Source organism: Rhamphochromis sp. 'chilingali', assembly GCF_963969265.1.
Source record: "Rhamphochromis sp. 'chilingali' genome assembly, chromosome: 5".
NCBI classification, from domain to species: Eukaryota; Metazoa; Chordata; class Actinopteri; order Cichliformes; family Cichlidae; genus Rhamphochromis; species Rhamphochromis sp. 'chilingali'.
Genome location: NC_137932.1, coordinates 13477501 through 13504122, shown reverse-complemented (window position 1 = coordinate 13504122; position 26622 = coordinate 13477501). Strand labels below are relative to the sequence as shown.

The following is a 26622-nucleotide window of genomic DNA, read 5'->3' as shown; positions in this document are numbered from 1 at the left end:
TAATCTAGTTAAGTTGTCATCGAAGACCACAAACAAAACTGTTACCTAACCATAATGGTTAAATAGTTAATAAATTATTAAAAATACCTATAGTATGGCTAACAGTTTAAAATGCTTATCTGGATTATAAACTGTCATTATTTTCACAAAGAGTATAACAGACTGTTGGCAAACAGTATAAATTAACAATTGATGAAAACAAGGAAAAGGAATTACATTGTTTTCTAATACAAACAAAATTGTTAGCTAACCATAATGGATTAATATGTGAAATTAGTCACAAATTGTCATGTAATTACAAGTAGACAAATAGTACAAATGGTAAGGTAATAGGTAGAATAATTGAAATGTTTAATAGCTGAGAAATGGTGAGATATAGTGGTCTGATACAGGATGATACCGGAACTAGAATTCAGGCTGTATTTTTTTAAAGGGCGTTTAATGCTTTTAGTCTGAAAACTATCTGCATTCACGTGTAAACCCCCCACAAACAAAGCCTACAAACAGTAACCGCACGGTCTGATGTCAGTACAGGAGATAGGCACACACCTGTGACTTACAAGACAAAATCTTTGTTTTATTTGCTCACACACAGATGCAGAAACAGAGTTTATGAAATCTTCACAGTGCAAGGAGTTTTTCAGTGACCCAAACGGCTAAAAAACACACACACAGAAAAAGCTGATAGTAGCTGCAGCTGTCAGATAAATTAGAATTAGGTGTGTTTTATAAATTACACTTTTCACATCATTATTGCCCTTGATTCTTTTAATTCTTTGGTCTTAGCTCTAATCTCCTGCTTCCACACACACACACACACACACACACAACCACACAGGTCTGCTTTGCATGCCACATTCCACACAGGGTGAGAGGGAACTTGGCATTCCCCAAGCAGTTGGACCACACACACATAAATACACACACACACACACACATGCATGCAAAACGTCAACACAAACAACGTGGTAGGAACAAGCCCTGCTGTTTGGATCCTGAAACCAGGGTGTGGGTGATGGTGTAACAGTATCACATTATTAGGAACTGGTTCTTGGCAAAGTGCCGTGACAGACCACGATTTTGCGCGGCCCTCCAGCTACCCAGGCCTTGGCTGGGGTTGTGTAGCCATGGAAACATCCGAGGTTACGAAAGGGGTAAATGAGAGGGGACTGAGGATAGATAAGTGAATTTGAACGGACCACTCGCAGGAGGAGTTTCTTGAGAGAGCGATCCTTGAGCAACAGTCTGAGCACCGCAAACACATCGATACGCCTTCCTCCACCCGACAAAAGGAGGACTGTGAGTAAAAGGCAAACAGATTATCTCACACAAAACCCTCAGGTGCCTTCTAAAGAATCCATTTTTTCTCCACCACTACACCCTCCCTCCACTCTGCCTCGCTCTCTTCTTCAAGATCGTCATCATTGTTTCCATTACCTGTTGACTGAAGCCTCATTTTAAGGACAACAAATCAGACGGCGTTAAGGCACCTGTGTGAACTGCCCAGCCAATGACAGGTGTCCCTCAAAGGCACAAGGCTCGACAATGCTGCAGGAACACCCAGGCGTCTTTCCTCCTCCCTTTTCCCCTGTGTTCTTTTTCATGTGGGGGGCAGACTCCCTATTTAACTAGCTCTCTGCCCTTTTTCTTGACAAAAGCGCTGCACTATTATGTCTACTGGTTTGTTTATTCTCTCATTAAAAGACAGGAGGCTGTGGCTCTGATGCTTCACGTGTAAAAACAGCTCAACTCTTGTCATGAACTGAATTGAAAGGCTAATTTAACGCCTGCACAAGTACACACGGGGATTTGTTAACAGCACCTGTCTTTTTATTGTCCTACACGAATAGGATTTTGTCACATTATGCAATTTATCCCGGTAGCAGGAAATAATGTCCACTGTCACAGCCAGTCATGAAGCATAAAAACAGAGGCTCTTGCGATTATTAGCCCCCTATATCTGGTCATGTGATGACCCTTAAGTCTGACCCAGGGTTGGAGCAGGTCACGTATGATGGAGATTAGTGGTGGTCTGCTGTGTTGTGTCAACATCACATAACAAAAACCCCAGCTGGCATAGTGGTTCTCTCAAGGGATCAGTACTAGTACGCAAACTAGTGCATATCAAATGCCTTTGCTAATTTACACCTGGGTGTGGGTAAACAAGCTTAAAAGATTGCCTTCATGTCTTGTACAAACTGATGAAAAGCTTATATAAAGTGCTCTCACACAAGCTGGAGCCTCAGCTGAAATCTTACCTGTCTCACCTTTCAGGTCAGCCTAAGAGGAAGCTAACTAATTCACTTTTGGTACACTAAGCTGGGGTGTTCAGTGTCTGCTAAGAATGAGCACGACAGGTACTTCTGACATGAACTGAGGGGAAGGTGGAGGTGAATAAAAGAGAGGGGGAGCGGTTCGACTACAAAGTCTGTCAGTTACTAATGCTCAGGGCTTTCCCCGGTTTTTGAAAGACGCCGCTTTTTCCTATTGGCCAGGCCTGAAGAAAGACAGAAGTATTGCAAATGCTACCAATGTGTTATAATACCATTAATGCTGCTTCTTTTTTAGCTGCTTACTCCTTTAAGTCAGTGTTATGGTGCTTGTGCAGTAATGTAAATCCTCTTGTACTGGGCGAGTATGTATAACATTGCAGAAAATTGTGAGATTACAGCTTAGCCTAATGCCACAAAAGTGATTGCTTAAACTGTACTTTAGAGATAATTGACAGGCTGTAACTATAAGCTAAAAGTGCAAGAACATTCACATATGATAAAGTATATTTGTAACAAGACCTCAAAAAAACATTCCACAGAAACTAAATAATAAAGACATTCCCGAGCGCTACAGCATGAAAGGCTGTATTGCGTTTCATCTTGGTGCATTAGGCATTTATTTGCCGCTTCATAAATTTATTGGTGTTATTTTAAGCAAATTATAGCTATCAAACCATCAAATGTTCAAAGATGGAGGGCTGCAGGCTCGCTTGCTGGAAAAGGAATTCCCTTTAAGTGGTAATTTCGGGGAAGAGATGAGGTTTGCCTCAAAGACACGGGCCACACTCCAGCACTGCTCTGGAGAAGTCTGGTACTTGAAAAGAGGAAGAAGAGAATGAAGAGGGGGGAAGCAAAGAATAAGATGAATGCTGGAGAAGGAGCTTAATAATTTAATGTTTTATGGTGGTTTAAATAAACAAGAACAGAAAAACAATGACCGTTTTTTTTTTTGCTGAGGAAGAAAGCTGTATGGAGAGAGGAAGACAGAGCTTCTAAAAGCCACCACTCACAGGATGTGGCAGCAGAGGTCCAAAGGCCAATGCTGGTGGCTTTAGGCCCTGTAGTAATTACATTTCCTAAACGACAGATGAGATGCAAAGGCCCGGAGCAGAGCATGACTTTGAAATACCGCTCCTCTTGAAAATAGTTGGGAAACAGAATGTCTTTTTGACTGATAAGCCTAGAAATGATCAAATATTGACACCTTTTCATTGGTTGTTGGAAGCTGTGTTTTTCTTTAAAGTCATATTCAAAAATGTTGGAATGAGCTCATATCTGTGTTGCATCACCTCTTCTTTTAACAACACGCCATAAGAAGGAGACAAACTGCTGTTTTAAAAGTGAAATGTTTGATATGAAGTTTCAGCTGCTGAACTATTTCTTTTGTCCTACTTTTCATTTTCATGATGCAGTAAATGTCTTGCGGACTTGTGACAAGACCAGACTGCAGGAAAACCAGTATGTATGTGCATAAAGTGTCTTGCCTTATGAGTCTCTAAATGCACTACTTGGCATTCAAAGATGTGCAAATTTCTCATCAAATCCATCACAGAGTCTGCTTTTAAACTGTGCATTGACAACAACCCAGATAGTCCCGCTCTTCCTGCTACTTGAATTATGACCATGCAACATGCGACAATTTGCAAAACGAGCACAGGACAGTTACAATTTCTACTTGGATTACAAAGATTTCTCCAGATTCTTGCTTTAACTGTGTTATGAACAACTAAAGACAAACCCTCCAAATTCTTGACTTATGTTGTTTTACTTCAAGTCTTTCGCAAATCGATGGTCATTCTCAAGAAAGTCCTACTATCTCCAGTCTTGTAATTGTATTCTATTGAAAATGTATCTGATTTATAGTAAGATTCTCTGCCAGGTTTGTTTACATTGCTTAACTCTTTCTCCCATAAAGACGAGAGTTATTGACCACCCCTGTACCCTTAATGACGAGTCTTGTCACCTCAGTGTATATCGTTAAAGACGTGGTTTAATGACCATTGGAAGAGGGTTTTTTTAGGTTTTTTCAATGGTAGACAGTAGATAGACAAAGACCACCTTCACTAACTACTGATGCACACCCAGTCGCTTTGTTCTACAAGCACACCTATATTATGACATATACCCCTCAGTTCAGAAAAGCCCTTCAAGGATTACTCGTAGTAGAGTTTCAAAGGCTAAAATATTTAACTTATCTCAACATTTTTTTAAATATCAAAGTAAAAAAAATTAAAAATGTATATGCACAACAACATTGCATTTTTTAGTTCATATTTTAATTCTTTTTAAGCAGAGTCGTAAAACAACCATTAGTTGTAAATCACATCTTCAGGCCATCTTCTGCTACTACAGCTGGGTAAGGCAAACTAAGTTACTAAATTATATCAAAAACAACCTAGATAAATGAGCAAATGTTCACATGGATGCTACTAAAAACACACACATAATGGCATCCGCACCACAAAAATATAATGTCAAGGAAAAGTGCCGAACTGCTTTTGTAAACATGCCATGTACAGTCCTCACTGCTAAACTGTTCTGATTTGGATTTTAAAAAATGCATTCCTCAATTAATCTGCTATGAATCAAACCAATCCCAAAGAGGTTTTTGCAGCCACATCCTCTTTGCAACACATTTAACTAGCCAGCTGCTCCCATTGTTCCCTAGCAACTGGCTGTCGCAAAGGGGCCGCCGACCAGTCTCAAGGTCTGTGTGACTGAGGTCTAACCGGTGCAGTGTTGCCTTTCCTGAGCATGTTAACAGACATGCACTTTACATACGCTGTGTGCACTACATTTAGTTTTGCTGTTTGACTGATCAAACAATAGCTAATGAAATTGGAGAACGTGTGGCAAAAAGAGAAAGAAAACCTAAGGAGAGAGAAAATAAAGAGTGGGTAAACTGATGTTAGAAGACAAGCTGAGGGTTTTGCTGCATTAAGATTTATAAGCATGACATTCAACTGTGGGTATGCTTGTGTGTGTTTCTTACTTGTCTTTTACACAGTGGCAAAACTGTGAGCATATGGGTAAATGCAACACTGATTCTAACATTTTAGACAGATGTGAAAAAAAAGCAAACAAAAAAATTCCTGTGCTTTGATCAGTTTCACTGGTGCACAAAATTCTCTGGTTTGGAATCCAGAGGGAAGAAAAGGTCTGTGTGCTAACTTGTTTATCCCACTTTTTAAAAATAACAGCACGGGTTGGCCTCATGGTGTGTATCAATACCCTCGGGCAATGGTCGCCTTATTTTGAAAATCGGAGTTGCTTACACATCTACCCTTCCTCCCCTCAAACGAGAGAGAGAGAGAAAGAGAGAGAGACCAGAAACCAAGCAGCTGAAGTCATTAAAACCAGACACACAAACACAAACACTCTGTTCTCCTGGTCCTTTCCTCCTCCCGGTGATAGCTTATCTTTTTAACACCTTCACACACAAACAAGCAGCCACACACACACACGCACACTCACATTTAAACCAACAGACTCATGTATAAGTAAACAAACGAACGTCTACAGCCCGCTCTGCCCCCAGCCTTTCCGAACACAGCTCATTTATTTGTTCACAGCATGATGTATGAATCCAAAAGCAGCACACTGGCAGGCTTATAATGATGTGTCTGCGTTTTACGGCCTGAAACTCTGCAAGTCGCTTAAACTCTAATAGAGGCATGAATCCCACTCTTCCAGGGGTGCATAAAATGCTACTAAAATGAATGATCTAGCGAGGAATGTCACATGCTAAGTCAAGCACATGCCAGGAGGGACAAGGAGTTTGCAACAACTTCTTTTTCTTGCTTGTTTATCACAATAAGGGAAAGAATAAACCCCACACTGGACAGTCTGCTTTATATGAAAGCACAGGAGGAGCGTGCCCTGACAGCTAAAGTCATCTTAGCAACGAGGTCACGCTTGATATTTTAGATTGTTGACAAGAGCCGACCCCTGCAGACAATCAGAGGACGTCCACCTGTGGGTCTGCTGTCTAAAGATGTCCCGAGGGTGCTGAATGGGTATAAATCTCTCAGCTTGGGGATGTCCTCACGGCATGACAGTGGCCGCTAAGTCTGCCTTAGGGAATCATCAAAACCCAAATACTGGACACTCCCATGACCTCTGTCAGCACGTGCCTCTTTTTGTGACCTCAGAGGGTCAAAGGGCACAAGGCAGGAGGACACTTCCACTCCAAGCTTCAGAGCATGTGTGTTTCTTTTTAAACGGTGGGATGGAATATGGGGTTGAAGGGTGAAGGAGTGAGGGGCACTGGGGTTCCGGGAATATCTCTGGCTTTTGCATGCAGATGGAGAAAAATATGGACAGACAGAACCAGAGGAGGGCAGATCTGTCATTTTAATGGTCACTTTTACGGTCTGGAAGAGTTGGGTGGCAGTCACAGTGCATATCCCTAATCACCAGACAGATGCATCAGTGTGTAAGCTTCATCGTCACAAAGTGAACGACAGATGTATCCTTCCTCAGTCACCATCATCACAGCAGATTGGATTTAAGTGACTGCTGGTTGGAGCAGTTGTAGCCTGAGGCTTGGACAAGTGAGCTTTTGACAGTGAGGTCACCACTGAGACAATTCATTGCACTCATTTAAACTGCCAGAGAGAAGGCTAGACAGAGACACTTATGACAATTTGTAACAATTGGCTATACAGCGTGGAAACTTCAAAGAAACGTGTCCAAATTTCAACAGAGCAGCAAAACTATCGCTCTTCAAAAATACGAACGTCAATATTAACACTTGAATTAGCATACACTTAGAAGGTTAGGAGTCCTCAGGGAAACTTTATCAGTAGGCCAATGCTCTCATGGTAATGGACTCATGGTCATCATGGTAATGGACATAATTAAGCTTTTTTGTTATCCAAAAAACTAAAAGAAAGAAAGAAATAGAAAGCAAGAATTTTTGTTTTTACAGCTCTAGAATCAAACCATACATTAAAGTCATGTTTAAGAAGATTTTTTTCAGTCTTATTCATTAAATATTATTTAAGTTAGAAAAATTGTCTCCTGGATGGGGCCTTTACATATCATACTATACATGACAAAGGTAAAATATATTAATGCATTATTAAAAACCTTCTCATGATAGGATGTAGTGATGTTTTTCTGCAGAACAACAACACAAGCCCAGGCATGTCTGAGAGCAAGAGCAGAGTGTCAGCCTGTGTAGTACCTAAAAAGAGAGCTACTTGAATAATATGAAAGTGGTTTGGCTACAAAGAATTAGACATCTAAAAAAAACAAAAGAGTCCAGTACGTGCTTACTTGTAAAATCTGCAAGAAAATGGTTTCAATGCATGATATCAAAACACACTTTCCAGTACAATTTACTAGTGATGTGCGATACCACTGATTTCCTTTCCGATCCGAACTTGAAGCAAGTAGTTTCAAAGCTCAGCCTGAGATACATCTAATTCTTTTCAATTTCAATTTTACTATACAACAATAGTGTGCAGACTGCTGAAGAGTTACAATGTCATGTTACTTTAAACTACACTTTTAACCAGTTACGGTATTACCAACAAAATGATATTTTTGTTATCTGCTTAAGATTTATTGAGCTCAGCTCTGACTGAGTCAATAAACAGTGTTATTACAACAAAATAGAAACTGAAACACAGCAGCCAAATTAATGAAGTTAATTAAGCTTTACTTTTATTTTTGAGTGAAGTTTCACATCTTTCTTGACATTAGTAAAAAAAAAATTATTTTAAATGATAGTACGTTATAATAGTCATCCTAAAATGAGAATGAAATGTACAGTCAAAATTCTCCTTCTAAGCCTTCTTTCCATCAACTAGTTTCCTAACGCTGTCTAAGCTGAAAATACTCTTGCATTAAAAATAACAAACCCTTTTGCAACACCATCAAAACAGCCTGGCTGTCTGGCAGGCTGTAATCCTGCAAATTGCTGTATTACATTCATCCTTCTTTATTTTTCTCAAAAGCCCACAAAACTCCCTCCAAAAGCAATCGTCAGTCTTAATGCATTAACAGCAAGACCACATACCTCTATCACAGTTCAGGCATGTGCTTGGCAAAAAAGAGAAATATTTCCCTTAAAAAAAGGGAAAAAAAGAAAAAAGCATAGGAGTGGGTGGGCACTGAAAGGCTGAGCTTTTTGGAGGGAATTAACAAGCTTATCTGGTGGGGTGTTCTGTGAAAACAAGCAACAGAACAACTTCAGAAGAACTGCGAAAGTAAAAACCATCTGCAGGATGTCCACTGGCACTTAGGAAGGAGATCCCTTTCCCTTTACAAAAAAGTCAGACAGATCTGCAGGGACAGACTGAAGGTGAAACCTACTTTGTTTTAGTTATAAAGAGCTTCAGTTACAAATGCCATTGAATGCTATTGAAGAAAATCCAGTCTGTACTTTACACACATTTTTGTTTCTTTTTTTATTATTGTGATTAAATTGTGCTGAAAGAGCAACAAACACAATCTAGGTTTGGGTGGTAAAAATTTATTTGGCTTAGGGGAAAACGCGTGGAATCTGTCTCCTCCCGTCTCTGGTTCCCTCCCCCTTTACCTGAGCTGGCCAGAGGGGCAGTAAGCAACAGATTAGCAGTGCTTTGGGGAGCAGGCTGCTGTAGCGTGCTGTAATGCAGACTGTCAGTCCAACACAGTTGGGGGGCTACACAATGCCTCCTTGTTCTGACTGGCCCTTCGGTGCCCCACCTCTCTACCTCTCCATCGCTCTGTGCCCTCTGTCTCTCTCTTAGCCTCCAAGGGTTTCAAACTATAAAAGGAAGAAACGCTGCTCAAATTGTTTCCTTTTCTCTACTATAGCAACCTGCTCATGGGTGGATGGATGGAACGAGATATCAACTCTTGAGCCAAGCACAAATCAGCACCCAGGGAACAGACTTAAAGACAGAGGAGGCATCAATGCATGGCTAACATTTTTCAAGTCACAGAAATAATAAAGAGTGACAGGGTTTTTTTTGTCTTGTATCTTTTTGCATGTGAGCATGTCTTCCTGCTTGTTTAGAGCATAATAATAGCCAGTGCCAACACCCTTCAGCCTTTTCCTCCCCACATGCTGCTGTTTATTTACAGCTCAATGTAAACTGTCCAACCCTATGTACTAGCAGCAGAAGACACAACTCAAAAGACTTTTTCTGTAAAACAGCCTGTGGCTGTATTGGAAATATGAATTATTATTGTTAATTTATTGTTTAATTAGAGCTTAAATAGACACAGAGATCTGTAGATAGTTTTGTAAGTGCAGCTGCATACAGCAACGCCAGGGTGCCACTCAAGAATCTTCTTCACAAGTTTCTGTGTGTTTTCTTTGGATCTTCTAACTCTCCCTAATGCAAGAAAGGGCAAGTAGAAACGCACACCTGCAATGTGTATATATACATCTTTTCAGCTAAATGGAATTAGACCCTCTCTTCTCTCCCCAATAACAGTTATTACTATAACACCATCCAGCTCAGCGTCTGATTGGGCCATTTGGGTGTTTTTACGTACTGAGAGAAATCTATACAAAATAACGATTATGGTGCAGTATTCACAGCTGACTGGACGAGAAGTTCTCTCCTGATAAAAAACCTCGATTCTCAGCTGCTAGTCAGACTTCCTTCTCGGCCAACATTAGTAATTTAAAATTCAGCCCGGATTTAATTATGAAGTTCAGCCTAAAATCAGGATTGAGACAGGCGTTGTTTGAAAAAGCAACACCAACATGGTAAAATTATAGTGTTTTTCTTCTTCTTCTTTTTTCGTCAGCAGCCAATATAAGCCCTCAGTCAACACACAGATAACAGTCCGTCACAGTATTTTGCTGAGTTTGCTTTCACACAGCTTTGGCTCTTTTGATTCAGACCCCAGAGAAAAACGTGTGATGTTCATCATCACTACTCGAATCTACCTGCAAAACTCAAAGAGCCCAAAAAGGAAAAAGTATGACCATTATTTGTGTTATTAAGCCCCCTTCATTCACAGAATAACTAACAAAGCTACTGGTCCGGACGGGATTCCCGGCCGCGTCCTCAGGTCATGCGCGGCTCAGCTGGCTGGAGTGTTCACGCACATCTTCAACCTTTCCCTCTCTCTGTCTGTAGTCCCAGCCTGCTTCAAAATGGCCACCATCGTCCCTGTACCCAAATCCTCCACCATCTCCTCATTGAACGACTGGCGACCTGTAGCCCTGACCCCCATCGTAAGCAAATGCTTCGAGAAGCTGGTCAGGGACTTCATCTGCTCTGCACTACCCGACTCACTGGACCCTCTACAGTTTGCATACCGCCACAACAGGTCCACTGATGATGCCATAGCCCTGACACTACACACTGCCCTGTCACACCTGGAGAAGAGAGACACGTATGTGAGGATGCTGTTTGTAGATTACAGCTCAGCATTCAATACCATCGTTCCCTCAAAGCTGGACAGGAAACTGCAGGATCTAGGACTGAGCAGCTCCCTCTGCAGCTGGATCCTTAGCTTCCTGTCTGACAGACGCCAGGTGGTCAGACTGGGCAGCATCACCTCATCCCCCATCACACTGAACACTGGTGCTCCACAGGGGTGTGTACTGAGCCCTCTCCTGTACTCACTCTACACCTATGACTGCACAGCCACTAACAGCTCCAACATCATTGTGAAGTTTGCGGACGACACTACAGTGGTGGGTCTTATCACCAACGGTGATGAGACGGCTTACAGGGAGGAGGTCAGCGCCCTGACCCACTGGTGTCAAGACAACCATCTCACCCTCAACGTCGCAAAGACAAAGGAGTTGATAGTGGACTTCCGGAGGTGCAGAGAAGTACACACCCCCATCACCATCAGCGGCGCTGCTGTGGAGAGAGTGAGCAGCTTCCGGTTCCTTGGAGTACATCTGGCTGAGGATCTTACGTGGTCAGTACACACAAACAAAACAGTGAAGAAGGCGCAGCAGCGCCTCTTCTTTCTCAGGAGACTGAAAAGATTCGGCATGAGCCCCCGCATCCTCCGGACCTTCTATCGCTGTGCCATTGAGAGCATCCTCACTGGATGCATCACCACCTGGTATGGCAACAGCACCGCCTACAACTGCAAAGCTCTCCAGCGAGTAGTGCGGTGCTCTGAACGGATAATTGGAGGTGAGCTTCCCTCCCTCCAAGACATCTACAGGAAGCGGTGCCTGAGGAAAGCGGGGAGGATCATCAAGGACTCCAGTCACCCCAGCCATAAACTGTTCAGACTGCTTCCATCAGGAAGGAGGTTCTGCAGCATCCGGTCCCGTACCAGCAGACTGAGAGACAGCTTTTTCCATCAGGCCATCAGACTGCTGAACACGTCATAGACACCTCAGCTTCACTACTGGAACTTTAACATTATGCACTCCATACTGTATATAAATGCCACTTGTTTTGCACATATTCAACTCTGTATATTTTATATATTTTATTATTATTATTATTATTATTATTATTATTATTATTATTATTTTATTTTATTTTTTTACTATTTAATTTGTAAAAATGTGTATACACACACACACACACACACACACACACACACACACACGTAGGAAAATATTTAGTATACACATCCAGAAATGCATACACTATTATATATTGTACATATATTTATTAGTTTCAGGTTGGCCATTCTTGTATTTTGCTCGTTTGTGTTGTTGTGTTTGCACATCTCTGTTGCTTGTGGGGCTCGCACACAAGAATTTCACTCGCATGTGCTGTGCCAGTGTGCCTGCACATGTGATGTGACAATAAAAAGTGATTTGATTTGATTTGATAACACTGCGGGCTTCAGTCATCTATTAAAGTCAAAGTCAGCAACTACGTCACTATGAAGGAATTTCTGTTTCAAATCCACGAGTTTCTGGCTCTGCACATGCGATTGCAAAAGATTTGCAACAGATGTCAACAGATTTACAATTTTTACCAGTTTATCACAGTTAATCACCATATTATCACAAACAGACTGCATTTAATTGCCAAGTTGACCCACTGAGTCCCAAACACAAGCAGACTGATGGCTGTGCCATTTTGTTGCCATCTTAAAACAGCAAATTTCCTTTGAAAACAGCAAATGACAAGAAACCATTTTAAAAGATAACAAGACTGCAAGTTCGCTGCACAATTATTTTGTTCATGCAGGGATTTACTAGTTTTTCCTAGTGTGACAGTAGTGTAAGATGACCATACTAAAGATATCTGCTCTCACCAACATCACACAGAAAGAAACTGAACATTTAGAGCATTCCGAGTCTTTTTGTATTAAAATTAGGGCTGCCACAAACGATTATTTTGATAGTCGACTAGTCATCGATACTAATCAGATCATGCATCCATTGAAGGTAAAACGTACAGCTTATTGCACCAGCATGCATCTGCTCTTATATAACTATCATTAGCTTACAGCTTTAAGTGTTAGGGTGTTTGGGTGTTAACTAAAAATAAAGGCAAGATGATAGTTTATGAAATTTTAATGAAATTTGCAGATTGTTTCGGTGAAGTTTAATAAACTCCTTGCTATCTAAAATATAACGGGACACTGGAGTATATTCTCCAGCATCTCACACTTCTGATAATCAGTTGTCTGCTTGACATTTATTCAGCTGTGTAAAAACTATAACTTTAATCTCAGCCAAACTGACTTACTCAGGAATAAATGAAATACTATAAAGAAGCCAAACAATAACATTTTTAAGTTATCTAAGTGACTTATATATGTTTAACCTGAGTAGCGACAGATGCGGTGGGTTTGAAAACAATTTGCCCGGAGTTCGGGGTTCTCACGGGCTCTAGTGAGCTTTGCCCCCGGCTAGCTATCGAGCTAGTGGGTAACAGACATCGGAGCGCTTTTCAAAATATGTGGTGTCTTGATAAACTGAGCAGATATTTGAGGTTTACACAGCTACATTCTCGCTTGAAAATATGTTAAACGTTTATTTTTTGACCCAGACGCCATTGTTGGAAACTGAGCTGGGCTGCGCTATGAATTCTGGGACAGAGCTACTTCTTCTTCTTCGGGGTTTAACGGCAGCTGACATCCTTGTACATGCAGTGCTGCCATCTTCTGTTTCAGTCCATTATTACACTCTTAAATACTACTACTTATTCCTGCGTCTTTTGTGATCTTACAAAGCTTCAAACGACGCGTCGACTATTAAATCAGTCGTTGACGATTTTGATAGTCGACGTAATCGTGACTAGTCGACTAATCGTGGCAGCCCTAATTAAAATGATTAATTAATATGAACATTCATGTCCCGTTATACGTATAACAGAAAAAAGGAAAAGGAAAATAATTCCTGTCACTAGGAGGCCCGTGACCTCTAAACATAATGCGCAGCGCTTTTAACCCAGCTGTGTTATGTGGGTAATGTCAAGTCAAATATGAAATTCCCACCCACTCCATGACATGTTGGTCAGTCACAGGAGCTCGTTCAGTGAGAGACTGAGATTACCGAAAAGCACCACTGAACGACACAGGAAATCATTCCTGCCTGTGGCCATCTCCCTGTACAACGCATCCACTTAACACACTGTTTGCTGCTACAGCTACACATGTTTCTTTTCCAACTATTTATTTATAAGTGACTTATGTATGTATGTATGTATATATATGTATATATTGTACTATTCTTAGTTAGCGTATTGTCTGTCTTGTCTTAATGTTGGTTTAAAATGGAGCACTGTAACAAAAAATAATTTCCCCCAGGGATCAATAAAGTATTCTGATTCTGATTCTGATTCTGAAATTCTAAAGTGTTTTACTAAACTGTCTTCTGACTCGTTTGGACCCAGGAACTGCAAAACCAGCCCGAGCCCTTCCAGACTCTTTATATCTTGAAGTTCCTGGGAGCATATGACAAATGCAGAATATATACTTACAGGTGCGGGTGTGATCTGATGTTTGAAAGATAAGTTGATTTAAGCAGTTAGAGAGTAGGTAAATTTTCTTAATTACATCCCACTCTCAAGGGTAGAATAAGCACTGCTGAAGTTAATCTTGTAATTAATTGTTGCTTAACTGTTATATCCTGTAGTTGGAGGAGCTCCTGAATATATTAGCAGGAGATACACATCCTCTGGAAAGCTCATGTGTGTCTGGACATGCTGGTGATTAGGCCACAGTAGTTGTACTGCAAGGGGCCCTACCTTATGTATTACTGCTCCACCGCTCAGCAATTCATCATATTGTCATTCAGTAACACTGACAGTGATGGAGAAAGCCACAGTTCGTACAAGATATTGAGCATCAGTGTAAATGACTTACTGTCAGTGTCAACTCTAGCAAAGGAAAACTATAGTTCTGAATTCTAAAATCTCCCAATATGTTCTCTGTTTTTGTGTGTGTGCACCGCTGTGCTGCTGAATAAGCTTCACTCCTTCACATGTCAGTGTTTTGTGTTTTTGGTTTCCTAAGTTCTGCTGATTATTAATTGTCTTCAGTTTCATTCTTATTTCATTGTGTTTTCAGCCATGTGCCATTTGTTCCAGTTCCAAGTGAAATTTTTAAACAGATTACTGAGATAAAATGTCATTGTGTGCTTCTGCTGTGTAAAAGAAAAAAGGTTGCCCAGAAATAAATGCAATCATTAATTCTAGTCAGACCTGGTGAGAATGCCGTCACCACTGTTGCTTACTGTGTGTCTGTTCTTTGGGTGGTACCACAACATTACTAACACTCCATCCTCTACTACTTAATTTAGCATAACATTACCTCAAAAGGTGCCAAAACATTTATTACACATTACCTCACTCAGGATACGATCGCTTCCAATGCATCTTTTGGCAATGACACAATAACTCATTTTTACTGGATCGTGTTAATGAGCCCATATGCCACTACTTGACTAACGCAAAGCTCACCTTTAAGGCTATTCGTCCTGTGAGCACACATAGAAACATTAATCATGTCAGCACTTTATTTTAATTCATTGCTTTGTCTTTTCTTTTCATTTGAAAACACCTTCAGGGGATTGTGGGTTTAAAAAAAAAAGCTGATAAGGAATTTGATTTATGCAAAAAGAAAAGCTTAAAGTCTTATTTACATCTCAACAAGCCACTTTTAATCACAGCCACAGCAAAACAGAACAGAGTTTTCTCAGTTTGTTGCACTGCGATGTGGTAAAATTTAATTTCCTCATGCCAGTCTTAAATTAGCGGAGGAGAAGATTTGCTTCCTGTTGTAAACAGCCATCTCTCATCTCCAGCTCCACTTTGTTGTTCCCCTGTGTGATGTCAAGCTCTGCCTTATGCGTGTGTTTGTTTATGTACTGATTGTATCCCGGGGGAGGAACTTACATGGTAGGTCATGTCTTTCATCACATCCATGTTGCGCCAGGCCAGACTTCCATCTTAAATTACACACACACCCCACGCACTCTGCCATAAATGCATACAGGGGCAGAAGTTATCTACATTATATCCCCAAGATTTCTGCACCCACTTTAGTTTCCTATTTCCTAAAACTGTGACTGTGGTGTATGTGGATTTGCAGCCAACATTTTATGCTTCTCATATATGAACATATTCTCTGTGTCAGAGCTGCGTCAGGACCTAAACTAAATGTAAAACAACCAGCTTTAGTTTTGAATGTTTGCTTGTGATTTTAAAAGACCGAAAAAGGATTTGGATCCTATAAGTAGACTCAAAGCATCATTCAGATGTGATAACGTGCTATAAACCCAGTCATATCCCTATTCAACCACTCGGCATATAAGTGGATTTAAAAGATGAAATCAAGAGAGGACTTTGGTTTAAACTTTTGTGTGTGTGAGCTCCCTGTACTTGAGTCGCTCCTTTGGGAAAATCATTCACAGAAACCATTCTTCTGAAGAGACGTGTAACCTCTCGCTATTCAGCTCGAGAGAAAAGCGGCCTTATGCCAGGTCCTTGCTGTCCGCCTAGCCGCCTGCCTCCACCGCAGTAGACAAAACAAGTGGGAGGCAGGATTTGTTTAGACAGAGCTCACCTGGCACACACGCAGACACAGAAACAGTGATCAGGCAAGCCCAAGGGAGGAGTAGAGGCAGCAAAGAGGCGGGGAGGAGAAGCAGTGGTGGTGGAGGTATGATGAGCCTATGGAGAGGGGGAAGGGGCTTGGAGAGGAGAGCATGGGGTTCAGCATGCCACCCATATCCAGGACCATTAAAAAAATCAAAGCAGATTAAGAATTAAGGGACCTTGATTGGCTTTCAAAGAAAGAATGCTCTTTTCTCCTTGTTAAATAAGGCATTTGTTATTTTACAAACTTAAAAGTCGACATCACAGTTAGAGTCCCAGTTAAAAGCCTTAAATGCAAGTCGAATGGATCACACAAGCCAGAAATGACCCTTTAAAATGACCTAAAACACAGTGCTGCGGTGACTTTCTCGCTACCTTGCTCATCTTTGAAAAACATGTGAGGTGAGGTTCGACAGGGGAACAAAGCACAAGATGGATGGCAGGTCCCTCTAACCACACACTGATGGTTACTATAGGATGACCTCAGTTGACCCTTTGGCCCCTCAACAGCCTCACTTCCCTTTGAGTAAGGTTAAATAAGGGATGCCTGGGTGGGGGGTTAAGACATAAAAAGAGAAAGAAAGTGGCTTGACTGTAACTCTTTGGCAACATCATCAGTAAAATCTCATTAACAATGGTAGCGGCTCTAGAACATTCTGCAGTTAAAAGAAGCATACGCTATTGTATGCGAGTGTTTTGCTGGAAATGCTTACAGATAAAGCGAGCAACCGTCAGGCCAAAAGGCACGGCTGCAGCAAAAGCTTTATTCCTGTTATTGTTTTGACCTTTTTCCAAACAGCCTGGCATTCATCACTTTCCTTTAGCATCACAACTACGTGTTGACAGAAATGATAATCTGTCCTACGTCAGCTGGTAATGGCACCGAGACAGAAACACAGAAATAACAGCCAGTAATCATGTGGTCCTCAGGTTCCAGAAAATGGGCACTAAAACGACTGTGGTTAGTATTTGCACAAAGAAAGTGTTTTTGGAAAGAGAGGCTTGGCAGTTAGATGTTACATTACAAGCTGAGTGCTCAGTCCATAGCGTGAACAAAGATGGGGAGACAAGGTTTTACACTGAATTCTGTGAACTTTCAATTTAGATAAAGTAGCTAGGCTGACACCATTGTTAGCCTATAGGCTCTTAAGTGTTGCATGGCTCACTCTGTGCCTCTAATTAGCTGCTCAGATTGCTGTACTGTAATAGAAAATGATTACAGGGCAGGAGAAGAATTAAATAACCCACCAACATAGTTTTTGTTCCTCCATTTCACCAGTGCTCTCAATGGCATTGATGAAATATGAAACTATGGCTACATTTAGTTGTTAACAACAAATTCAAATGCAAATGAAATAAACTTCTACTGCCACAAATGGTCACTTGAAAAGATTCATTAAAAGCAGAGACAGAGGTCCACTGAAGTGAGCAGATTGCTCACCATCATTGGTTCAACCATCTGACTGATAAAGGTCTGATTGACAGATGGTAGATCAAAACTTCTGTCACCCTGCAGGGTGGCAGCACCTGTCAATCAAAAAGGTCTGCACGGTGTCCAAGAACAATCCAGCTAGTCAAGAATGTGAGGCTTGAAGGTTTTCTTTGTCACTGAGGTATTCTGAAAAAAGTCTCTTTCTCATCGTATCCACAGGAAAGACTGGTCAGCATTTCTGTGCGTCTGGGGAGTCAGCAACGATGACTCTACGGGGCAGAGTCTAAAAACTGATCAGAGGTCAGTGGTCTCACTGGGGGCAGAGGAATTACAGGTTTCAGAATCAAGAGGAAGTGAATTTGCACCAAAGTTGAGAGTTCAGCAAATGAACTCCTGCCAGACATGCTTTTTGTTTATGTTTGCATAATTGCGTGTAAGCCTGCAGCAGAACTCGAGATGGAATCAGCTGCTTGTTTGGTTTTTACTTGCTGGCTGATTAACCACCATGTAATCCGTTCAGTCTTATTACTTGTGACAAAATTAACATCCATCACATGTATGTGTGTACATGTTAATTACAGAAATGAAAGCTTGTTAACAGCCTTCACTAGACCAGGGTCTTTCACAGCTAATTAGGCAGCAACATGGACACATGCACACAGAATCATACACGGGGGACGCGTTACATGCATCTGCTCTTTAGCACCTTTCCCCGTAGCGTTAGTCTGCTGATTCCAATCATTAGACCCATTAGAGGCCAATTAACACCATCACAAAGCTCCCTTTCTGTTTTATAGCACCATAAACAAAACCTGCAGACTTGCCTTGGGCCCAGCAGAGCTCAACAGACTAATGCAACACAGAATAATTTAATTCAGTAATATACTACCTTTTAGGAGCAGACACAAAGGCTTACAGCCTCCATCACACTGGCTTATGTATAAATTTTGACTCTTTCCTGAGGTCTAAGCACTGATATTCACTTTTACCTTTGAAGCTGATTGCAGCTTATATGAAGTACAGAAAAGCCATAAAATTTCCTCTGTAGTCGGCTTTTGCTTTATTCTTTGGGTTGTAAATCTATAAAGAAGGGCAGCATCTGGCCTAGACCACAGTTCCCATCCAGTAACACATTAACCATTATTCCATTTATCTCAACTGCATCATCAATGGTGTGCGTGTGTAGCAGGTTTATGCTGTGCTGATAAACCAGCCTCCAGACTAATCCATACAGTCGGATCGGTTTAGTAAAAGAGAACCTGTTTGAAGTGCCTTATGTGGGTCAAACTGTGTCAGAATAGGCCTTAAAGATAAGCATAAGGGTGTTTTCCGCATGTTTAAGTCGTGTCCTATAGTGGGTTTGCGCAAACATTTGAGTGTGCATGCTGCAGCACGCCACAGGCACGGGCCGTCCCGAGAGGAGAATTTGATGCGAAACAGCACTGAAATCAGTTATAGTGGCAGTCGTGCTCAGCAGTTATTCGTGATGTGTTTCATTTCCCAAGGGGGCAAAAATAAACTCTGCACACAACACGCTCAAGTTTCAAATGAGCGCAAGTGCAGTCACGCAGTATAAAAGCAAGTTCTAAGAAAAGAACGTGCCGCTTTGTAAAGTCTAGAAAACAAGATTGTATTTCGTGTGTATTGCAAAACAAATAACAAAATCACAACCTGAAAGGTCTGGAGAGCCCACGGTGAGATCGCAGAGTACGGTCAGACACGTTATTCCCAAGAGGAGCGTAAAACTGACGGCTGAGAGAGTCCCATCTGAGAAGAACATCCTTGAAGCCTCGCGTTTTTAAATTGTCTCCGAATCATTAGAAAGTCCAGCAGCATCAGCAGCAGCGGAAACATCGAGGTTCAGACTGTGAGATGAATTCAGGAGATGTGCGCGTCCATGTCTCTAGCCTTCTCCTCAGCCTCCCACCACACCGCTGTGAGACTGAGACTGGGATTACTCAAGACTGGAGCCGTACACAGCTCTCTGACTACACTTCCAACTGCGTGTTGTGGAGGATGGCCACCACCTGCGGGATCGACGCTCCCCTGCATGGTCTCAAAGAGCCAGAGTTAGCTTAGGAAGTCTTTTTCCTTCTTCTTAAATGTGCAATGTTTGAGTCCTAATTGACAGAGGTGTCTATGTTACTTATGTATATTATATCTATTTTCCACTTTATATCTACTTTCGTCTACTTTCGTAATCTGACAGCTACAACGACCAATCTGATAAAATACGATTTAAAACAGAGTAATAACAGACTATAGCGACAGCCTATAGGTTATACCTGTAACAAGAAGCTCCAACATAATGAGAAAGACCATACAAATGCTACATACTTCTGACTTAATTATTATTATTTTTAACCACTGCTCTTCTATATAAAATAATTGAGGTGGGATTTTTATCAGTACGGTGTGCCCTGTGCCATGCTATTTTGGACACATTTTGCTATTGCTAAAGTTTTACTTAAGCAAAAACTGAAATAGCTAGAAAGCTAACTGTCAGCACGTGAAGCACTTAGCGCCTTAATAATGTCGTCACCATCTCAGCACATATTATTATTATTATTATTATTATTATTATTATTATTATTATTATTATTATTATTATTATTATTGCACGTCAGGACCAACCGATATCAAATGAAGGAAGAGTTTCACCATCTTGTGGGCAACTTGCCGCATTACAGCTTGGAGAATTCGCGTTTCAAGTACGTTTGACCCACACGGCTTCCGTACAGTCTCACACGCGACAACAGAAGGTCAATCATGGCAGCCTGCACTAAAAGGCTGGACAGATTTATAATCTCACTGAGGTTACTGCGAAACTTGCAGCTCCAAAATGAGCGTAAGTAAATGGATTTACTTTTTTAAATCTTCTGTATTATTATATAACTGTGTATTTTCCTGACATGTCGTTGGACGCGCCGTACTTGTGTCCACTCTGAGCTAACGGAGCTAACGCTAGAAACAACCTCTCCAAAAAAAATAACATGCGTAACCCTTATGTTTACAACTAACTGATGAGAAACAAGACGGTCTTAGTTTCTTCTCGATTTCAGGGTTTCTGTCTACATCTCCGTGTCTTCGTGTTGCTGGGAATGACAGCGAATCGCCGAAATTCGTCCCTCCATCGAAACCTGTCATTGTAGACAAGACACAGACTGTGGCATCTCTCCGAAAGTATGAGGCTCATTTGCAGAGCAGACACCGCAAAATTTCAGTGACATTGTGTAAAGTGTGTATGAGGGCGTAAATAAGACTTTTTTTTGTAACATGTCCCCCCCTGCTCCTCTTTCCTTAGGTTCTTGAGCCCAGAGTTTATCCCTCCTAGACAGAGAACAGATCCTTTAAAGTTTTCTATTGAGAGGAAAGACATGATTCGCAGAAGAAAAGTGCTCAACATTCCTGAATTTTATGTTGGTAAGAACCTAAACTGTCAGGTGTAGTACCACTGCATGTTGAGACATTTGAATATTTTGACCTGAATGTAGAGATTTATAACAGTTTTGTTGGTTTCAGGGAGTATTCTAGCTGTGATTATGGCTGATTCAAATGCCAGTGGGAAAAGCAACCGCTTCGTTGGCATTTGCATCCAGAGAGGAGGAAAAGGGCTGGGAGCCACATTTGTCCTGAGGAACATCATTAATAACCAAGGTGAGGTTTGTTTGTTTTGTAAGAAATGTCTTCTGAATGCAGAGGATCAGGGGTACTGCATGAGGAAATTAGGAGCAGCAGAGAAATATGTGAGCATGGTCCAGGACATGCACAAGGACAGGAAGACAGCAGCGTTCTGGGATTATATCACGGATTGTTGAGAGATGAGATTAGGCAGGAATCTCTGTGAACTGTGTTGTTCGCAGACGGCATTATGATTTGTAGTAAGAGTAAGGAGCAGGTGGAAGAGAAGAGGAATGAAAATCTGTAGAATCAAGACAAAATACGCATGTGAATGAGAGGGAGACTGGTGGAAAGGTGAGGTAGAGAGATAGTGAGGATAGATGAGTTTAGATACCTAGGGTCAAACAGCCAAACAAGAAGAAGAGAGTGCAAACAGGGTGGATATGAGTTCCTTTTTAGTCTCACTTTTTAGCAGTGAGACTTAAAAGGAAGCTTTACAAGATAGATATTGAGACCTGCTGTGATTTGAGATACTAATAAAAAGTTAAGAGGATGAGCTGAAGATGTTAAGGGTTTTATTTGGAGTGCCTAGGATGGTTTTTGCTTTATTCTTTGGGTTGTAAATCTATAAAAAAGGTGTTGCAGATCACCAGCCAGGTGATCAGGGATAACCCATGTTTTAATAATGTACGCCTGTGTTTTTGACCTAGGTGTGGAGATCTGCTATGAGCTGTACAACCCTCGTATTCAGAAGATTGAGGTGCTGAAGCTGGAGAAAAGACTAGACGATAATCTGATGTACCTGAGAGACGCTCTGCCCGAGTACAGCACTGTGGACCCTGAAATGAAGCCGGTGCCTTTCTCACCTACTGGAGAGGTGCCTGTCAACAAGGTGAGAGAACTTAAAGGTGAACTGAAACAACTGGATCAAGTTGGGCTTCTCCAAAGCAAACTCATCTAATACACTCAAATGTTTTTTTTAAATATTTTTGATGAACCTTTATTTATTATTACTGATATTACTACAGGTCTTATTTGTAGCAGTGCTGAAATAAATAGGCCAAATGTGTGGGATTTGATAAGTGTTGAGCCCAGTCCAGTTCAGTCTATTTATTTAACAGACCTAAGATGCAAGAATAAAACTGCAGCATTTTGAACCAAAAACAATTACTTGTTTTTATCTGTCCTCCAGATCAAGGTAAGGATGCGTCCAAAGCCATGGTCTAAACGCTGGGAACGGCCTAAGTTCAACATCCAGGGCATCCGCTTCGACCTCTCCCTGACCCCAGAACAGATGGAGCATGCCCAGAAGTGGGCACAGCCGTGGCTGGAGTATGACATGCTAAAAGAGTACGACACATCCAAACTGGAGGAGCAAATCATCAAAGAAGTCCAGCAGGAGATGAGCAAGTGAAACAAACAACTTTTTTTCTTATTACCATCAGTGCAGACTTTTCAAAATTGGAAGATGAGGCGGTCATGGATGTGGAGCAAATCAAGTCTTATTCCAAGTGGTTTACAACAGCCACACCTCTTTATGTAACAAGAAGTGAAAATGGATATTGATGTTCTATTTGTAAAAGCATTGTCTTCTTCATGTCTGCGTATCAGTCTGCTGAGGAGTTCTTCCAGTGTCACTAATTTTAGCTGTGACATTCACAGTATGCGATGAAGTATCGTCTGTAATAAAGCTAATTAATCCTGCAAAGCATTACAACTGAATTTCATTGCCTTGTTATGGTCTGTGTTCTTTGTTTGGAGTTGTGACACCAGGTGGCAGTGTTTCTCTACTCAAGTCGCCTCCCGTACCAGTTACATAACTCCCGCACTGTTTTGAGGAGAAACCACTGCCGTGCTAAATAAACAAATAATGTTTTATTTAAACTAATGATGACAGGACCATTCCAAACAAGCAGGTTAACTGAGATGTTTTTTTGGGTCGATTTTTCCATCCGTTCATGTTCTAAGGGGTTTATGGGCTAAACCTGGCAGCCGTAACTCAGAACCTTGGTATTGAAGGAGCACACACACCAAAGACACCCGGTAGTGTTTTACTGTTGTGGATGGAAAATTGTGGTGTTGAGATGATATGTTAGAGCGTCAGTTGGGTAGTATAAAAACTCTTGGACTCCTTATGTTATGTCTGCTCACTGTGAGTGTGTGTGTGCGCGTGTGTGTGTGTGTGTGTGTGTGTCTGTGTGTATAAACATGCTCAATGAGTCCCTGCACTCTAATTTCTCCATATTACAGGATGAGATGTGGAGAAAATGGTCTCTAATACAGGAGTAGCAGATGTTTGCTGAGCTCATTATGGACCACACAGATTCCCTGTGTGGAGATAGAGCGGAATAAAGGGAGTGAGGACTCGTGTTACATTTAGGGTCATGGAGTGGAAGAAAGCCTTTAACTGTGATATACAGCAATTCACAGTGTATCTGCTAAAGTTAATGGTTTGTAATTGTTTTAGTCGAATTGCCAAATCTTCTGCACCTGTTGAACAAATAGGTTTCCACATCGGTGCAGTGTTATACACACTGTGTTTACTCCGGCTAATTTATTCTCTGCCTAATTAGATGTGACCTGCAGCAAAGAAAACCAACTCCATGTGCTTCTGTATACAGTTGACTGAGAGCCTGTCCTGCGTGTCGTCATTATGCTACCTACTGAACCTGCAGGCCCTTTCACCTTTTTCGGTATTTCTCTTTGAGGCTGAAGTTCCCATGTGGAGGCGGCAACAGAAATGTTTACGTTGCAGCATATTACCGAGTCTTTAGGAGCATTCCACGGCGACACCACTGAACTGGTAAACCACAAAGTTACATAGTCCGTGTTACTGCTGTAGGGAAACGTTGCCGGTGTGCGTATGTGTGTGTGATTTAAACTGTATGTGCCTCCCCTGCCCTCAGGTTGACTGCTGCACCTGGAGTGCAGTTGAAGCCCTTTGGCTGGGAAAGAAGATCAAACACCAGGTTTTTTTCTGTCTCTGTGTCTTGCTCACACACACAGACACATACAGTAACTTGCAGACAGGCTATCATACCAGCCCTCCCTAACAGACAGACGCTCTAAACAGTGCCAACTGTAAATGTCTGGGGCAACCTGTCTGTCAATCCTCATGCTGAAACTAGATACACTCCATTCACGGTTGCTGTGAAATCGAGGTGTGGCATAAGGGTTTGTGGAGACATAACCTCACCCCCTCAATAACATCCAACTGCAAAGGATGGAGGCCTGATGATAGTTACAGTGCCACACACCACACTATAGGAATGCAGGGAGGGACATGCTCTTCTAATCTGTCTTCCTCCCTTTCCCTGGTACTCCCATGACCTTCATCTCTTTTTCTCTCTAAGGTGGGATAGCTCTTGAAAAGCAGGCAGGTTGATGAATTGGAGAGGATGTGAGGGTGTGCAGCAACTCCCACAGATTGAGATTTTGAGGTAATGTCTTCCACTGGGCCAATATAGCACAGTCTCACTCTACTGGATCAGAGTGCTGATCTCTTAACATCTCTGTCATCGTGTGATTTCTTATTCTCCTGTCTGCAGGCCTGGGGAAATTAGTTTCAGTCTCTCTATCTCTGTCAGCGTGTGTGAACTGTGTTTGAGCTGTCTGTGTGTATGACAAGTGCAATGGGATACTGGGCCACCCATAGGCCCCAGGTAAATTACACCCTCTCACTGTGTGCATGTGTGCTTACACATGTGTGTATGTGCTCCTTGGGGCCACCCATAGTCCTAGGTAAATTACACACTTGAGTTTCACCATATGTTTCCAGTGAAACGACACAACCGTCTGCTCCTCTCCGACTGTCCCACGGGACACACATGTGCTCTTGCTGCCATCACTCTCTTTGTTACGCACACACACACACACAGACAATCTGACAGTGTGACAGCTGTTAGGAAACATTACATTGCAAGCAGCTGATAGCTGAAGTTGAACAGGCACATATCAAAGTCTTTTTAATAGTGTGATCCTGTGTGGAGTGGATCTGGCAGTGCTACTGGGGTCAAGGGTTCACTTCCAGTTGGGGCCAAGTATCTCATCCCACAAGTGTTTGGATAAAAGCGTCCATCAAATGGAACGTGTTGGACAGTAGTTTTAGGATTATTCATTTAATGCCAGGAGAAGGATGATGATACAGCGCAGGAGGAGAATGGAATCAGAAATTTCAGTGGCCAATCAGTTTCATCGGAACTACTTGTCAGATGGCAAATATATAAAAATTTCTCATCTCGGGGGATTACGTTTTTCTTTTTGACTGGATCCCACTAATACAAATATTGTCTGTGCTGGCAATGACTGATTAAGTATTAACAATGCATTTAGGCATGTAAACATGTTGAGGTTCAAACTGAGTATGAGTAGTTCAAACAGAATGGGAAAGAAAGGAAATTCAAAGTAAACTTTGATTGTGGTGTATTGTGATCTCCTGGGATTTTCCCACACAATTATCTCTAGGGTTTACAGAGGATGGTCTGAAACAGAAAATATCCCGTGAGCAACAGTTCTCAGGGCATAAATGCATCACTGATGCCAGAGGTCACAGGAAAATGGCTGGACTGCTTCAAACTGATAGGAAGGCAACAGTAACTAAAATAACTACTCATTCCAACTAGGGCATGAAGAAAAGCTTCAAGTGCACAACACGTTGAGCCTTGAAGCAGATGGGCTAAAGCATCCGAAGACCAAAGCATCAGAAATTGGATTTGCCTAAGAACAGGAAACTAAAAAGGCTGCAGTTCACACAGGATCACCAAAACTGGACAATAGAAGATTGGAAAAACATATGAGCAGGTACTCTTGGTGAAACGGTGCGGGGGATATTTGGGCTCCTAGTGAGCTTTGTTACTAGGCCACATCCTACTCGAGTGTTGTTGTTGACCATGTCCATCCTTTTAGTTTACCCATCATCTGATGGCTGCTTCTAACAGGGTAACTTGCTCAAATCATCTCAAAGTGGTTTCTTGAATATAGTCAACAGATATGAATCCAATAGAGCAGCTTTGAGATTTTGTTGGACTGGAAGATTCCTGAAGCCATCAAATCTGCTGCAACTGTGTGATGCTATCACGTCAACATAAACCAAGATCCCTGAGGAATGTTTCCAGCAGCTTGTTGAATCTGTGACACAAAGAATTACGGCAGCTCAGAAGGCAGAAAGGGTCCAACGTGCTGCTAAAAAGATCTATCTAACAAAGTGGCTGCTGAAAATACTTTATTGAGGACCACTCTGCAAATGTCAATAGTTACACTCCCAACATCTAGCTATTTTTTATACTTAGTATGTGCTTAAGGTTTTTCCGGG

General features: G+C 41.6%; 2 protein-coding genes across 2 annotated transcripts in view; one reads left to right on the top strand and one right to left on the bottom strand.

Annotated features, from left to right (window-relative positions):
• Positions 1–20032, bottom strand: part of eva1aa (eva-1 homolog A, regulator of programmed cell death a) — a 76307-nt gene extending 56275 nt beyond the window's left edge. Inside the window, exon 1 of the mRNA XM_080882511.1 lies at positions 19362–20032. Coding sequence (XP_080738637.1) covers positions 19362–19470 — 109 coding nt within the window. The 5' untranslated portion in view covers positions 19471–20032. The remainder of the gene's footprint in view (positions 1–19361) is intronic.
• A 373-nt stretch (positions 20033–20405) lies between these two features.
• mrpl19 (mitochondrial ribosomal protein L19) lies at positions 20406–23028 on the top strand. Its single transcript, XM_080882512.1, has 6 exons — positions 20406–20538; positions 20753–20873; positions 20995–21113; positions 21213–21347; positions 22022–22203; positions 22504–23028. Exons 1-6 carry the CDS (start codon positions 20460–20462, stop codon positions 22723–22725), a joined length of 858 nt encoding a protein of 285 aa, XP_080738638.1. The 5' UTR covers positions 20406–20459; the 3' UTR covers positions 22726–23028.
• The last annotated feature ends 3594 nt before the right edge of the window (positions 23029–26622 follow it).